Source organism: Xyrauchen texanus, chromosome 25, assembly GCF_025860055.1.
Source record: "Xyrauchen texanus isolate HMW12.3.18 chromosome 25, RBS_HiC_50CHRs, whole genome shotgun sequence".
NCBI lineage: Eukaryota > Metazoa > Chordata > Actinopteri > Cypriniformes > Catostomidae > Xyrauchen > Xyrauchen texanus.
Window position 1 is genome coordinate 31,537,043 of NC_068300.1, and position 16,463 is coordinate 31,553,505.

General features: G+C 35.6%; 1 protein-coding gene across 1 annotated transcript in view; it reads right to left on the reverse strand.

Moving 5' to 3' along the window:
• Positions 1 to 2,224: 2,224 nt before the first annotated feature.
• Positions 2,225 to 16,463, reverse strand: part of phactr3a (phosphatase and actin regulator 3a) — a 65,465-nt gene continuing 51,226 nt past the window's right edge. The window contains exons 3-12 of the mRNA XM_052091965.1: positions 14,761 to 14,910; positions 14,420 to 14,644; positions 14,118 to 14,337; positions 12,515 to 12,657; positions 11,960 to 12,113; positions 5,480 to 5,535; positions 4,810 to 4,871; positions 3,387 to 3,527; positions 3,031 to 3,107; positions 2,225 to 2,784 (exon numbers count right to left, since the gene is read on the reverse strand). Coding sequence (XP_051947925.1) covers positions 2,769 to 2,784; positions 3,031 to 3,107; positions 3,387 to 3,527; positions 4,810 to 4,871; positions 5,480 to 5,535; positions 11,960 to 12,113; positions 12,515 to 12,657; positions 14,118 to 14,337; positions 14,420 to 14,644; positions 14,761 to 14,910 — 1,244 coding nt within the window. The 3' untranslated portion in view covers positions 2,225 to 2,768. The remainder of the gene's footprint in view (positions 2,785 to 3,030; positions 3,108 to 3,386; positions 3,528 to 4,809; positions 4,872 to 5,479; positions 5,536 to 11,959; positions 12,114 to 12,514; positions 12,658 to 14,117; positions 14,338 to 14,419; positions 14,645 to 14,760; positions 14,911 to 16,463) is intronic.

A 16,463-nucleotide genomic window follows, 5' to 3' on the forward strand; every position in this document is an offset into this window, starting at 1 on the left:
GTTGAGGAAAAATTGCCCTTTTAAGGACTACTATATTTTGGGTATTCTTAAAACATGTTTGTGTGCTTGGATGTTACTAATGTTAGGTTCTTTTAAAATAATACCATTTAAAAGGGAGCATATTTGTACTTTATGTTGCTTATTCTAGTCACCTTTCAAAATGGTTTGTTGTACATGGTTTTTGCGCACATATTCACATGTGACTTTTAATATGAATAATGAATAGCTGTGAAAAGCCATTTCCTCTCAAAATAAGTAAGTTAAAACATAGGTTACATTTAAGAACAAATGCATTTATATATAAATTGTTAACTAATAATCTGCACATTCAGATTCATTTGTGCTGAAATTATAAAAGAAAATTTTAAAAAGAAAGTCAAATATATTCACAGCAGCTGGAATTGGGAGCCTTGAGTTTTCTCGAATTCATGTTTAATTGTTTTTAAAAGTGAATTCTGGATTCCGAACTACCTGAACTCGTTAACTTTCTTCTCATTTACCAGTAAGGGCCTGATTAATCAAAGCTCCTGGGGATCAACTTACAGGAGAGTCATGTTGAAAACGAAAGGGCATTGTTTTGTTATTTTTACCTTCAGTTAGCTTGTACTCAATTTACAAATATAATTTAGGTAATGTCTGCATAACATAATATCAGCTTGTATGACTTAAATGCTTATTTTGGCATCCATGTCCTCTGGAAATGCCACATGAAATAGATGGTGTTATGTTTGTGAGAGGAGGCAACTTGCACCATATACTGTACTACTTTTCGGTTCATGGAATTGAATTTAATGGTTGAGAATAACCTACGGACATGCTACGAAGTCATCCATATTTACATTATCTAACATTTATAATTATTTATGGCATGTTTAAGACAACTGAGAATAAATATATATTTAATATTTCTCACAGTTTGAAACACTTTTCCTCAGTCCTTAGTCATGTGACACAGATTCTGACTCCTATTACTATACCACAACTTTTGCAGTTAGTGTTGCCTGCAGCTGTACGGCTAGATGCACTTTGCGTACCATGAGGGCCTACTGACCTGAGAAATACTATCACAAAAATATTTCAGCAATCATGACTTGTGTCCTGTATTTCATTCGGCTGTGTAAAATCAGACCTAGCATTGGCTGATTCGAGAATGAATAACTTTTGAATTGGTTCTTTTCAGTAAACAGGTTTGCAAATGGCTTGAATCGATTAATTAATCGTAACTTAGTTCAGATTGCATATTCACTAAATCAATTGGAGTGTTTTTTTACTTAGTAAAACAATATCAGGATACAAGAACGCAGAGAACAAACAGAGTACTGGATGTTGACCCACAGATATTTTACCTGTCATGTAAATAAGGGTCCATTCACACCGAAAACACATTTTTACATCCGCCAACACTGTTTTTGAAATATTTTCCTATGTAAACCTGTGCTAGATGAATGTTGTTGACTACTCCACCACATTTTGCTGTATTTTCAACATCTCTCACAGATGTGCTGCATTTTTTTTAGAGGCCGGGAGAAAATTTCTCACGGGAGACCTCCAAGGCTAAAAGGTTACACTTTTTTTTACTTGGTCAGGTTTCTGTGCGTACTCAGAGATGAAATCCTGCATGCACCCCTGTTAACAGTGAATTGGCAATTCTGACATTAGCTGCGTCCAAATTACACTATGTTCTATAGTGTATGTACTGCATTTGTTGAAGAGCATACTTCTCTGCGGTTAGGCATACAGGTGAGTAGAATGAATTTATTCCTAGATATAATTCATTTGAGAACATGTGCATTTCCCCATGACCTGAATATATAACGTACTGTAGTAACATTAACCATGAACAGTGCAATTTAAGCATAAGGAACAACTTTCTTGGTATATAAAGAGCTTGCCGTTGAGAAACCTGTCTGATTCATGGATCTCCACCATTTATTTTTTTACACAGCATTTTGAATATGACATCTCCGAAGCTCCTGCAGGATGATAGGATAGTAACGTTTTCTGTAGTAGGTCATCCGGGTATTTCCAGCATACTCTTATGAATACTAAGGATTCAACAATACCTCAATGATATGCTGCTTTTGGCATACTACCTGTATATACATAGTTGGGAATGATGCATATCCAAACATAGGGAAATGTTATTTTACTCCTGCATGCAGACAAAAATACTGTTCCTATTGTAATAAATCAGACTTGTGTATTAAAAACACAACACAGGGAGTATTTCCAAAAGTTTTGTATTTTAAAGACAAGTAGTGCTTTCAAAGTTTTTCCCCCAAGTGATGATGAACAACCCTGTTCAAACTGACTTTTGTACAGTAAATATGAAATTCATTTAAAGCAGGCTTATTAACCCTCAAGGTTTTTTGTTAGTTTTTTCTTTTTACTTAGTTTTTTTTTTTTTTAACTTTCAAACCTTTTTCACAGCCGTGTACACAAACATTTACCCAGATCGGATTCATTTTTTCTTAGCAGTCAATGAAATGCAGTCTGGTTCAAAAACATCAAAAACGTAAGTCTCCTGCTGTTCCCACTCCATCAGCTTCAGGTTAAATATAGCCGCAGGTGTTTCTCAGGTTTCTCCCGGCGACCACTCGCAGTGGAGACAGCCTCCAGCATTAACCACACCCAATCACCACTTGGCCCAGGGCACTGGAAGAATAAGAGAACCCCATGGACAACGCCACGACTCTGGAAGAGGTACCTCCAGGATTTTAATATGAATGCCACATTCAAGTAGTTTCTTCACAGAAGAAAACCCCCTCTTAGGGCCTGTGAAACCTGGTTGAGAAAAGAATAAATCAACAAAGGTGCATTTCCTACATAGGACCATAATGTGACTGCACAATTTGGAGCTCTAATGGACACTAGCTATGCAAAACCTTTTGACACAAACCACATGTACATATGTGAAGTTACCAGATCCTAGTCATTTTTGACCAGGCTGTGTATATTTAGCACTGACTTTGTTGGATCTAAAAATAGCACAAGCACATCTGTTAGAGAGGGCCACACATGCATACTGACCTTGTTAGGTGCTTGCTTGAAGCATGTACCTCCATTTCAGTGCTTTTAAACTCATTCAACTCTTTGCGGATGGCCGCCTGTGGAATCGCAAATAAAAGCCACTTTTAGAGTAAAACCAGGGCACTGTATGTTCAGTAAACACTGATGTCGTCAGACTGTTTCAGTTATAAAGGAAGAAGTCTATTGAAACTAATTCTATTACCATTTATTGATTTACAGACATATTAGGTTTACCAACTACTAATGATTGGGAACAAGTTTCTCTAGCTTTGGAGGAGCTTCTGAAAACAAAAATAACTTCCTCTGTGTTGTCAAATTGAATAAAGATTTGCAGACATCAGCTTGTAGTCATGTACCTTGTCAGCTGCAGACAGTCTTGTCCAGGGTTTGTCAGCTCTTCTGTCATAATCCTGGGCTTTGGCCACCTCGACATAGTCACTGAAGCGGATGAGAATCTTTCTTTCCCGAAGTTCATCAACTGTTGGCCTCTGGTTGAGCTATAAGAAACAAGTTAGGTTTTTAATGTGGCTGTCAAAGTTAACCAGTTCATTTATGAGATTAATTAAAGTGCTGTTAATTTTTTAAACAGTCCGAACACATTCTCTTAATTGACAATACAACTCTTTTCATTCTGTTCTGTGAAAGGTCAGAAAAAAAGAGCAGTAATCAGAGATGTCCTTGTTCAGTAAAAAGACAAAATCATATAACCAAGCATATATTAGCAAAGTCTGGAGAAAGACCTAAAACAATTATGCTGCTTTTAGACAGGGGATTTCACTAAGAATAAATTGTGCCCTGTAAAAGTGCTGTTTACTTGCATGCCCTAGCACTCAAGTCACTAAAGGAATTATGCAGATCAGCAAACGGCACCAAAGTGGCCACAACATTTTGTGCTGAATGCTGTTAGCAAGTGGAAGTTAGAAAATGCACAGCGCATCTGGATATATGCCAGGTTATAACATTCTTCTCTATCATTTAATCATTACAGAATGAATTACTGCTACCCATGCATCTCTTTGTGTCTGTTTCTTAGACAAAATTATAAAATATTCTTGGCAACATTTTTAAAATAAAGCACAATCTACTGTATAATGAGCCTAATTCACACTATTCCCTTCGATTTAAGCTGCAGAAAAAAAGATAAAGTTTTATCCTAAAATAAAATTACACTCCCAAGCTATGCACACCTTTTTATGTATTTTGATTTACGCTACCCATTTGTATTAAAAGTAAAGGATATGTAATGTATTGCACATTAAAAAATGGCCAAAAACGATACAGATCCAAAATGTGATTTGTAAAGCCTAAATTGTTAACAATGTACACGAATAAAAAAAACATGATCTTATTATGAATATAAATTATATTTATATAAATATACAATATTTATATTTATGTAAATTTACAAGTAAATTTACTTGTATTTCATTTGTACAAAACTCAATATAGACATGATGGTGTTTTTTTTACCATTCCCTGGTTCAGCTCGTATTTCCAGCTGTCACATCAGTGAAATCAGATCTTTTCTCTTCAAACTCTGTGGTCTGAATGTTTCAGTAGGTGCACTTTCAGTGTTGAAGGACAGAGTTGAAGGATTCTGAACATTATTACACAAAAATGAATTGCTTTCCCTTTCTAAAATCTCTACCTTTCCTTTAAGAGTGCATCTTTATGAAGCTTTATGAGTGTGGACATCCCTTTACCAACCAACAGCTTCATTACATTCAGAGATCGTGACTAGTACGGACAAGAAATGAAATTGAAAATTGAGATGTTTACCTTTCTGTTTAGCCTCTGTTTGATCTCTCTTCTTTCCTCTTGCTCTGTCTGATCGTTTCTCTCTGAAAGTGCACAAGAGAAAATATGAGCAGAGAGACACTTTGAGAGTGATCTAATCAAGTGCAGTCTGATGCTCTGTATGAGAACATGCTTGAGCAATACTTGTTTTTCTCCACAGTATCTCATCTGTTTATGGATTAAAGTCATCTTGATTTAATATTCTGTTGTGATTTTGAGGTGCGAAACAATGGAAGACACAATCACATTACAACAAACTTTAAAAAAAGCACATTTAAAGTATTCAGATAACTAATTACGTTTTTACTTCAGTAACAACAAAACACGTTAATTATATGATAAAAGCTGAATTGAAAAAATAAAATAGAGAATATGATTAAGATATAAAGTTTAAAGAAATGGTAGGCTACTTAGTGTAAATTACTTCGAAATGTAATAAATAAATTAGCCGACTTGAGCATAATAATAATAAAATAATCTTATATCACCTATTTGTAATATTGTAAAAACAATAATACATAAATAGAATAAAATATAAAAATAGTTTTGCATTTTTTTACTTAATATAAACGTCAATATAAAAAATTATATATATATATATATATATATATATATATATATATATATATATATCAGATTTAGTCTCACTCACGTTTTAAAATATTTCTGCTCTCCAGCTCTTCAACGGCCGGCCGCTGACTGAGTCTCCTGCGAAGAAACACCAAAATGAGGTTTTGAACCATATTACTGTCCCTTATTCAGAGGCAACTCAGTGAGATTCTGAAGGGAAGCTCAAAGTCTCTCCGTCCTTTGTGTTGCTCAGCCTGACAGTTACTACTGCACTCAAGGGCCCTCTTCATCTGGATCAACAAACGCGGTGTGTTCACGTTCGGTTTGGCACCTTTTGAACACCTTTATCTTACTATTACGATGCTGTGTTGGTGCGCTTAAATGACATTATGAGAAAGTCGCTGCATAGTCCGCGAGAGAACTCGTGCTCCTTGTTGTCGTTTGTGTACGGGCACGCGCTCTTTTGAACAACCTGAGCGTTGCTGCATGCGAGCATTGTAGTGCGCTCTCTCTCTCTCTCTCTCTCTCTCTCTCTCTCTCTCTCTCTCTCTCTCTCTCTCTCTCTCTCTCAATTCAAATTAGCTTTATTGGCATGACAAATTGTACATTGTATTGCCAAAGCATTTATTTGAGCATGAATTTCTCTCTCTCTCCTCTCGACTTTGTAGGATGATAATTGGGTTAAGTGATTCCTTTTTATGATTTGTGAATTGCTCATTTGAATACAATCTGAGGGCAGATAGCGTGATCACAGCAATAACTGGTTAATACAATGCATAAGCTCTTGTACATTTTCATGGTTTACTGTCTTATTATATGGTAAACTCATGATGGCTGGTTGTCTTTTACATAACATCGCAATTAAGTGAAAATACGGGGGAATTTTGATAGGCTAACTGCACACATTTTGAGCGGATGTTGCCATTTTTGCAAAGATTTAAAACTTATTACAAAATTAAACATTAAAATGAAGACTTCAGTCATATCAGTCATGCCATGTTAGAATCACATGACCAGCTGAATACTACTGGCTTAATCTCAGTAACCGTCCTGTTATTTGACTCTTTCACTCATTGATTAAAGTAATCATGACTGACTGTAAATATTAATTTTCTACAATGATATCGGAAACTGAAAACTATTGATTTAAATTATGCTGCATCCAAGCCGCTAGGTGTCAGTTTAAGTCCAAGATGACACAACGACAAAGTTATAATTTTATTATTTACTGTACATAAAGTTTAAGTTTTTGAGCTTGACCAGAGCATGTTTCTGAAAGTGCGGTACACCCTTTAATATAAATACTTCATTAAAATGACACCAAGATTTTCATTTTAAAAATTCACAGAATTAAAGGAATATTCCGGGCTCAATACATGTTAAGCTCAATCAACAGCATTTGTGGCATAATATTGATTACCACCAAAAATTTATTTCAACTTGTTAATCCTTTTCTTAAAAAAAATAAATAAAAGAAGCAAAAATGGAGGTTACAGGTAGACACTGAAGTGATTGATCATTTTTGGAGGGTTTAAAAGCAGAAATGTGAATCTTATAATTTTATAAAAGCAATTACATTAATTCTTCTGTTAAAGCTCATGTATTAATTAAGATGTAAATTTGTTTAAATCATAATTTTTACAGTTGTTTTAGAGTTAGTTGACATTACATCGTAATAGTAATGAAGTTGTAAAGTTTGCTATAACTTTACACAGAAAGGTTAATAAGTAAGTTTTATCACACTGAAGTCATGCATACATATTGTTTAATATCTTGTTGCTATACTTTTTTAACTTAAAAAAATTGGCTCCCATTCACTTCCACTGTAAGTGCCTCACTGGAACCTCGATTTGTGCTTTTTTTAGAGAAACAGATTTTTGTGGTAATCAACATTATGCCACAAATGCTGTCGATTGAGCTTAACTTGTATTGAACCTGGAATATTCCTTTAAAAAGGCACTCCATAACAGGAATGACCCAATTTGTTCTGAATCATACAGGGATATCTTATGTGGGATAAAATTATGCTCATAGGCACTTGGAAATTTGCTGTACAACTGCTTTCAAAGTGCTATAAATCAGTAATCATTATATTTGTTTGAAATATTATCATATGCCAAGATTTGTATAATAATTTAAAAAAACACAATAGAATTCCACCCATACTCAATCTAGTGGTGTGACACAGCTGTCGCTCATATAAGTGGAGTAAGACGGGATTCCAGCAGATGTGGCAGCATTAATATTTCATGAAGTGAAATGGAGATGTACTCCCAAAGCTCCCTTTGGAAGCTGTCTGGATATTATTGACCTGCATCATGAGTTGCCTCGCAACAGCAGCTTCTCTTTGAATACTGAAAACAAAGAAATCTGCCCGTGCAACACTGGAAGCTGGTGGCATTGGTCTACATTATATACAGGTCATTAATCAGAAGCATTCATTTAGCAGATGCATGGCAATGCACTTATTCCTACCATTTTTCCAGCAATAAAGAGATATTACTATGTGTCCTCCAGTAGATTATTATGGACTTTGTATTTTTGGTGCACAGCAGCATGCAGGATGGAGATGGAGGAGGGGAACATGCACTAGCATTCATTATTCACCAGTCTGAGCTCTAAAAATAGCTCCAGCCGTGTCTTTCTTCTGTGGTAGAGTAGAGCATGGCAAGCCAAAGATAGGAAGGTCATGACATACTGCTGCAGCAAAGTGTCATTCTGCTTATGTGTAGCTCAGACAGCAGCCTGTCCTGCAGGTGCAGTGACCGTCATGCTTTTGTGCCACTGTAAGAGTCCTAGCTCAAACCTTTTAATTAAAGAAACTTGTATCTTTCCCTGCCCCAAAGCTTGCATCTAGCCCAAATTTAATTCATATTCAGCTTGATAGCAGCCGTGTCTGATTACAAAGTAATCTGATTACAAAGTAATTAGTAACAGTAATCTAATTATTTTTATTTAAAAAGTAATGGTATCTCAGCGAGTATTGTTGCTGACTACCACCCCTGGAGTCGCGAGTTCGAATCCAAGGTGTGCTGAGTGAATCAACCAAATTTGCCCAGTTGCTAGGGAGGGTAAAGTCACATGGGGTAACCTCCTTGTGGTCACGATTAGTGGTTCTCGATCTCAATGAGGCACGTGGTAAGTTGTGAAAAGATTGTGAAGAGTAGCATGAGCCTCCACATGCTGGGCGTCTCTGCGGTGTCATGCACACCGAGCCACGTGAAAACATGCGCGGATTGACGTCTCAGAAGCGGAGGCAACTGAGACTTGTCCTCCGCCACCCGGATTGAGGTGAGTAACCTCGCCACCACGAGGTCATACTAAGTAGTGGGAATTGGGCATTGAAAAGAAAATTATAAAAAATTATAAGAAAATTAAAAGTAATGTAACACTTTAACACTTAAATTATATTTAATTTTAAATACTTTAATTGGGTTACATCTACAGTATTTCTAAAAAATATTAATGTAAAACATTTAAACAAATTATGTTGATATGTACGTCTGTTTGCATTTCTATGATGGCTGAAGGGTGTGCACCCCCTAACAAGTCATTGTAAGGGAAAAACAAGTGTGACTTGCTTGAAAAAATGAACGAGAAAATAAAAACATTATTTTGAATTTGTTAAGCAGAAACATTTGAAAAATTCTGTTAAGTGTTTTAGAAAGTAATTTAAATAATCAGTAATGGGATTATTTTTAAAGTAATCAGTAAAGTAATCTTGTTACAATTTTATATATGTAATTAGTCATTTGTTGTAGATTACTTTCTTTGAGTAACTTACCCAACACTGCTTGGTAGGCAATTGCTCTTATACCTCGTGTGACCCTGCATCCACATGCGTGGACACGGCATTTTGGCTTCTCTATATGCAACACATAATTTAAATGAATATAAATCAACTGAATCCTGTACAGGGTTAAATTCTGGTGCACCGAGTCATGTGACACAACAACATAACATTGATTTAAGTGCTTCTATGGGCACAGAGTCTGTAAAAACGTTTTTTATTGAAATCTGTTTGGGTGTAAAGAGATTTTCTCTACTTTTGTTTGATTTGCCACTTTACATTTTTTTTTTTTTACATTTTCACACGTCAGCACACTAATAAACATGATGTCCACAGACATGGATTTTAGGACATTATTCCCTCAAAAGTAAAAAAATAAAAAACATTAGTTATTTTGAATAACTTTTCACATTAACAAATCTGTGGGTTACTGTGCTTTAATTTAAATGTTCTATTCATTATCATTTATAAACGCATTCCTGTATTTACCGTGCACACATTAGGAATCAGCGGGTTCATCCAAAAGCTGAAAAATGTTGCTTTCAGAGGCTTTATATGGAGTTAGAATGAAAATATGGTGCATTTCAAACTGTTCTGAGACCAGTGCAGACTGACAACACACTGGAGGTTAAGTCATTCACTAAATAGGGAGCAAGGGAGCATCCTTTATCTCTCTATGCATCTCAGTGCATTCACTCCTAAAATCCGACTAAAAGTTCAGTTTCAGGCTGCAGATGATGGTCGGACCACTCAACATGTTTGGCATGGGACAATGATAATCAGTGTGTAGATTCAGATTTTATATTGCTACATTTTCATTTAACATGGTTGATAGTGATTGGATGATGCTGGCCATTACTTTGAATCAAACTAATTATTCAGCTTTACAGAAAATCAGCGGTAACGTCTCAAAAACATGAATAACCAACAATCCTGGAAACATTACAACAATTTGATTAAAAAAATCAGACTAACTATAGCTTTGAATAATTAAAAATTTTACAATTTCCACATATGTGGACACAATGTTTTAGGAAAACTATTTGCTATTTATATTTTAAGTGCTACTAGTTACAACAACAACAAAAAAAGGAAATAGATAATGCATGTTCAGGTCTCAGGAGGTTAAAAATCCTCCTGAGACCTGACCTGTTTGTTTGCTTAAGTGAATTGATTAACTTGCTATCTAAACAAGCAATTTTAAGCAAAACAATTATTTGCTAGTGTCATCATCTTTATACAAACTGAGATGGATTCAGTAAAAGTTTGATATAAAAAGTGTAAATTTGCATTATGCATAAATCTATATAATCTACTGTGTGTTGCTGTACATTTAGCGGGAAACTAAATGCAAGCTTGTTCAAAATAATTTCACCATCTGCTGTGTACAAAAGTTCAAGTTTGGTGAACTCTGACCTGCGAATCTGGATGATGAGATGTGTGACCAATAAAAGGTTGAAATGTCACACGATGACACCGCTATGCTCAATTCAGAGAAAACCAATTCAAAGCTGCATGTTTTTATTGTTGCAAGAAAGTGAGTAGATGGAATATTTTTTCTTAACATAATACTATTCTGTATTTTTTATGTATTATTAACTAAAACCAGAAGCCCTCTCACATGACTTCATATCCTGGTCCATTGTGTTGTCCAATATTTTTTTGCAAAAGCCTAGTGTGAGCACCCCTTTAATCTAATTTACCTCATACCTGTGTCAGCACGTTGCCTGATATTCCTTCACATCTTTATCTGAATCATATCTTCCTCTTTTGCAAACTATTTGTGGTTTCAGCATTACATAACTTGCCATGGACACTTATCATGGTATGCGCACATTGCTTAAGACATTTTAGCACCTTGTATCTATCTCTGCCTCCTAAGCAATAAATTCTCAAAGCTTATATGAACCTGGACATAATGTCTGTTTCTTCTAAGAATCAACAGAGGACTGTTCTCTCTCTGGTGAGAAATACAACAGCTGATTGTGTAAGAGTTACTCTGACAAGATCGCCCATCAACCCACCATTCTGCATGCTTTCTCCACACTCAACTGTTTTTCCTAACACTTTGATGCTATCGGAAATCTCTTATCTCATCTTTATTTAGTTGATTTTTTAAGTTGATATTAGTACACTGTATGTTTAAATTCTAAGCCGTGATGATCACAGCACACCTAAAGAATGTTAGACGTGTGTTTGCATTGAAAAGGAAAATTCTGTTATCATTTACTCATCCTCATGTAATTCCAATATAGTAGTATGAGAAACATAAAAAATGTGAGCACAGTACTATGTACTGAATTCAACATCTAAACGTCAAAGGCAGGTAACAGTCCCCAATAAACAGCCTCTATAATCAAATATAATCTAATGAAAGTAACAGTGGGATTATCCAAACAGATCAACTCAGATCCACACTCACCTCCGCTCAATCCCAATTTCCACTATTTGCCTTACATCACTAATGCCTGTCAGATTACGAGCCATTTTACACATAATGACACTACCAGATAGACCACAGCACCAACCTGATTATAAATCTGTTAAATGATACATTATCCATCATGGGGCCACTTGTTGACATGGATTTGGAGAAAAGCATGGGTTAGAAGGTCAGTTGACAGTGTACATATGCGACTCCAGATTTGTTTGGAAAACAGTCAATATTTAGCAGACACCAAGTCATTCTCATGTATTTCCAACAGAGTCCAGAAGAGGGCAGTGTAATATTTGATAAACACTACACTGTAAAAACATATATTTATGACTTACTTGGCAAGCTTCATTTCGATCTGCTGACGGATCTCCTGTCTTTCCTGGTCACTCCGTGTAGGGAAAATATTCCTGTCCTCCAGCTCCTGTTTGCTGGGACGGTTCCGAAGCTTCACAGCCAGCAACTCCTTCCTCATCCTCCTTGGCAATGTACCTGTATACACAGAGAGATCTTTTGCCATTGACTTTACGGACACAAAAAGTGGACTCTTTACATGGAGAAAATAGGAATTCCCACAGGAACTGCATTGTTTACACATAACCAGAAATGAATCCACCTAGGAAAGTAGTCCCAACACATAAATCGTGGTTTAAACAACTTAATCGATCAAATAACACACATAAAAACAAGCGTTTTAACTAAAGATGAGTTTCACTTTTCTGCTTTTAAACTCTTTGTAATGTCTTGCCCCTATTTCAAGTGCATTTCTGCAGACACTGAAGTCAAAATGATTTTCTATGGTAATCAACAGCATATCTCAGATGCTGTCTGTAGAGTGTTAGGGAAATTCTTTTACTAATATTATATAATAATACCATGCCTGGTAAACCCACCAGAAATGACAGATTCATTCCAGCTGTCAATGTCATAAATTATTTCGGACGCATCAGTGAAGCAGTGGTCCTGTCTAACATTTTCCTTGTTTTCGTCTGATTCCTTTCTGTTCTCAGGTTCTCCACAAGACTCCCGCTCGATGCTATAGGCCAGAGAAGAGGGAGAGAAACAGAAACACTGTAAAATGATGCAATAATATTCTTTTTTTTTTAACATAATGTGTAGATCAAAAAAATAAACACATGAATAAATAATAATAATAAATGAATAACCAACTAAAAAGAGAGAAACAAAAAGAAACACTACAACATTTGAACCACTTTATATTAGGTGTCTTTAACTACTATGTTCTAAAGCATTTGACACAATGTACTTGTTATGCACATACGTGTTGTTGCTTTGTAGTTACATTTAAAGTACCTGCAATTAATCACATCTGTTAAGGTTACTCCTAAACCTAACCCAACCCTTACCCTAACCCTAATCTAAACCCTAAGATCACCCCTAAACCATACCTGTACCTCAACCTTAGTAGTAGCAAATGTGAATCTTGTGAGAATTTTACAGCATATAGTTACACAATATCTACATTGTATTGTATGTATTTTAATGCTAGTGCATAGTTAAAGACACCTAATATAAAGTGGCACCTAATATGATGTGTTAGTAATATCTGATTTATTTATTTTGTAGAAAAATATAAGTTTAAAAAAAATAATTCAATGACCTCCTGAAAGAAACAAAGATAATTTTTTAATATAATACATTGGTAATATTTCTAAAGGAAAAGATTAAGAATACAATAAAAAGAGAAACTGTGAGAAACACTGTAATATGACACAATACTGAACATATTTTTTATATTTTTAGAGAAGTAATTATTAAAGGAATATTCCAGCTTCAATACATGTTAAGCTTAATCGGCAGCTTTTGTGGCATAATATTGATTACCACAAAAATAATAAAAAATTTAATAAAAATAAAAAAATCAAGGTTCCAATGAGGCACTTACAACGGAAGTAAATGGGGACCAATCTGTAAATGTTAAAATACACACTATTTCAAAAATATAGCAACAAGACATAAACAATGTGTGTGTTAACATGATTTCAGTGTGATAAAATCACATACTAACCTTTCTGTGTAAAGTTAAAGCATATTTTACTACTTCGTTGCCATGATGATGTAATGTCAACAAACCCTAAAATGACTGTAAAAATTATGATTTAAACAAATTTACAGCTTAATTAATACATGAGCTTTAACAGAAGAATTAATGTAAGTGCTTTTATAAAATTATAAGATTCACATTTCTGCTTTTAAACCCTCCAAAAATGATCAATCACTTCCATTGTAAGTGTCTACCTGTAACCTCCATTTTTGCTTTTTAAAACAAAACGAGGGATGAGTCGAAATACATTTTGTGATAATCAACATTATGCCACAAATGCTGTTGATTGAGCTTAACTTGTATTGAACCTGGAATATTCCTTTAAGCCTCTTAAATAGAAGGAAACAAAAAGAAATGATAAGATAACTAAAACCTCATCTTGCCATCCTAAAATCATAACAAATTAATCATAATAGCTTTAGCATCCTCACCTCTCTTGTCTGAGCTTTGTGGCCAGGGCTCGGTGCAGTTCCTCTATTATACAGCTAGGGGGCATCGGCGGGTATATGCTGCCTATCTGTGGTGAACCCACAGCATTACTAAAAGGCCCTCTTAAAACCACAGGACTGGGGCCGTCAGGGACTCTAGGCAGTTCTTTTGTGAGATAAGAGTTTAAATGAGGCACAGTTGCGACGATGACTTTACCCATGTCTGCGAAGACAAGCAAATAGTGTCACATTCACAATGTCAAAGTAGCTTCTGTCTAATTGTCACTATGCAAAAATGAACATACCTTCCTCAGTACTAAGCTGAGAGACGAGATTGCAATGACTACTTGGAGGAGACTGTTCCTGCGGCTCCTCGTCTTCATCTGCCTCTCGGTCCTCTGCATCTTCTTCAACATCCTCATTCTCATTTACACATGGAATAGCCTCCTCCTCCTCTTCATCTTCCTCTTCCTCATCCTCATTTGAATTTGGCTCTTCTGTTGCCTCGCTGTCCTGTACTGAATATACCACTGACAGGAAACATTGTTTAAACTATTGAGAACCCATTTTTATACTGAGGTTCTTTGGTATTGCTGTGTACCATGTACCGTGTACTATGAAGAGATCCACAACTGACATTACTCACCTGTAGGGAGATTGTCTTGAACTGATTCTGAACTGAGGCACTCCATGCTACTGATGCTGAGAATGGGCCCCTGACAGCCAGGCAGCTCTCCCAAGCCCTGGATGGGAGAGCTCAGGTCTGGAGAGTGAAGTCCACGGGCCAAGGCCACATCTACATACAGAGGAATTTAGTTCAGTCAAGACCACTTCCGTCAAATTAATACTTTCACTCGAATACCTTTAATGAATACTTTTACTCACTTTAAGCAATCTGTTGGCGTTGGCGGTATGGTTCTGTTCTAGGCAAATTCCCCGCCCATCCATGCAGCCACGCATGGACAGAGCAGGGAATGCAGCGAATAGTTGGTGCAATACATTTCGGTCTTGGTTTAGGGATTCCTAAAAACCCCTGAACAAACTTTGTAGAATAACAGTATGTTGGCTTTGACCATTACTCTTTAACTTGTTCTGTTAGGGTTTATCATAAGTTGGTGATCTTAAAATGACAAATAAGCTACTATACGTTTGTACAATTAAACAAATGATAAATGAAAATAGATATTTGTCGAAAAATCTGCATTAAATTCTCTTTTTCGATAAGTACAGTATTTTTTCAACCCTATTACCTTTCTGAAAGCACAATGATGTCCCAACATATATTGGTATTTAGCTTGAGATGGTACAATGCAATTTATTAAAATGTAAACATTATTTATCTGACAGATTGTTTAAAAATGTCTGATCATTTAGGGATGTCTGATGAAGGCGGCCAAAAGGTCATGAGATTTTGAATCCAATGAAGTCACGACTCATATAGATTCATCTCAAAAACCTTTTTCCTACTTCTGACTTGTTGACTTTACAGCTAGCATGTTTAAAATCTAACCAAAACAATAGCTTTAAAATCACCATATCAAACTGGAAATAGCATCCGTTTCATAAAATGACCCAATAGTGTTCTCATCCTTCAAAGCTTTTATCAAATTACTCACTTCACAAACATTCATCAACATTAATAAGTACACACAACCAGTTTCTTTCACACACTCACTAGGCTCCATCTGTGCCAACTTCCATCTAATGAAGTGTGGGTTGGTGTTTGTGACTTTGATTTTGTGGCTTGGTGATTCAGGAATGTTATTTTTGATCTTCATGGGGTTCCATCAACCTTGTGCGACCTTTATTAACATGCGTGGTAGTTGCATTTTGGCTTCGCTATATCCAACGCATAATTTAATTTCATTTAAAACAACTGATCTCAGTTCAGAAGACTCTGTGCTGTCAGAAAATGGCTAAATGTCATGTGAAAAAACAACATGGTGCCAATCACAGCAGAGTTTGTCTTTGGGAGAAACACCAACAAAACTAAATCTGGTAAGAAACCTAATTATGATTTTACATTAAAACCTGTTTAAGTCAAGATTAGAGTCTCTAGTTTAATCTGATATGCAATTTTAACATTTTGCCATGCTGACACAATGTACACTAATGTGCAAATTCTTTGCATTTCTTTAGAAATCCTATATTTACTTTGCATTATCAAATTGAGAATCAATGGATGCATACAAAAGCTTTTTGTACTTTTCTGAGACCAGTGCAGACAGACCACACACTGGAGTTAAGTCATTTACAAAATAGGGAGCATCTTATAGCTCTCTTAGCAGCTAAATGCATTCACTCCTAAAATCCAACCAAAAGTTCATTTTCAGGCTGCAGATGATGTTT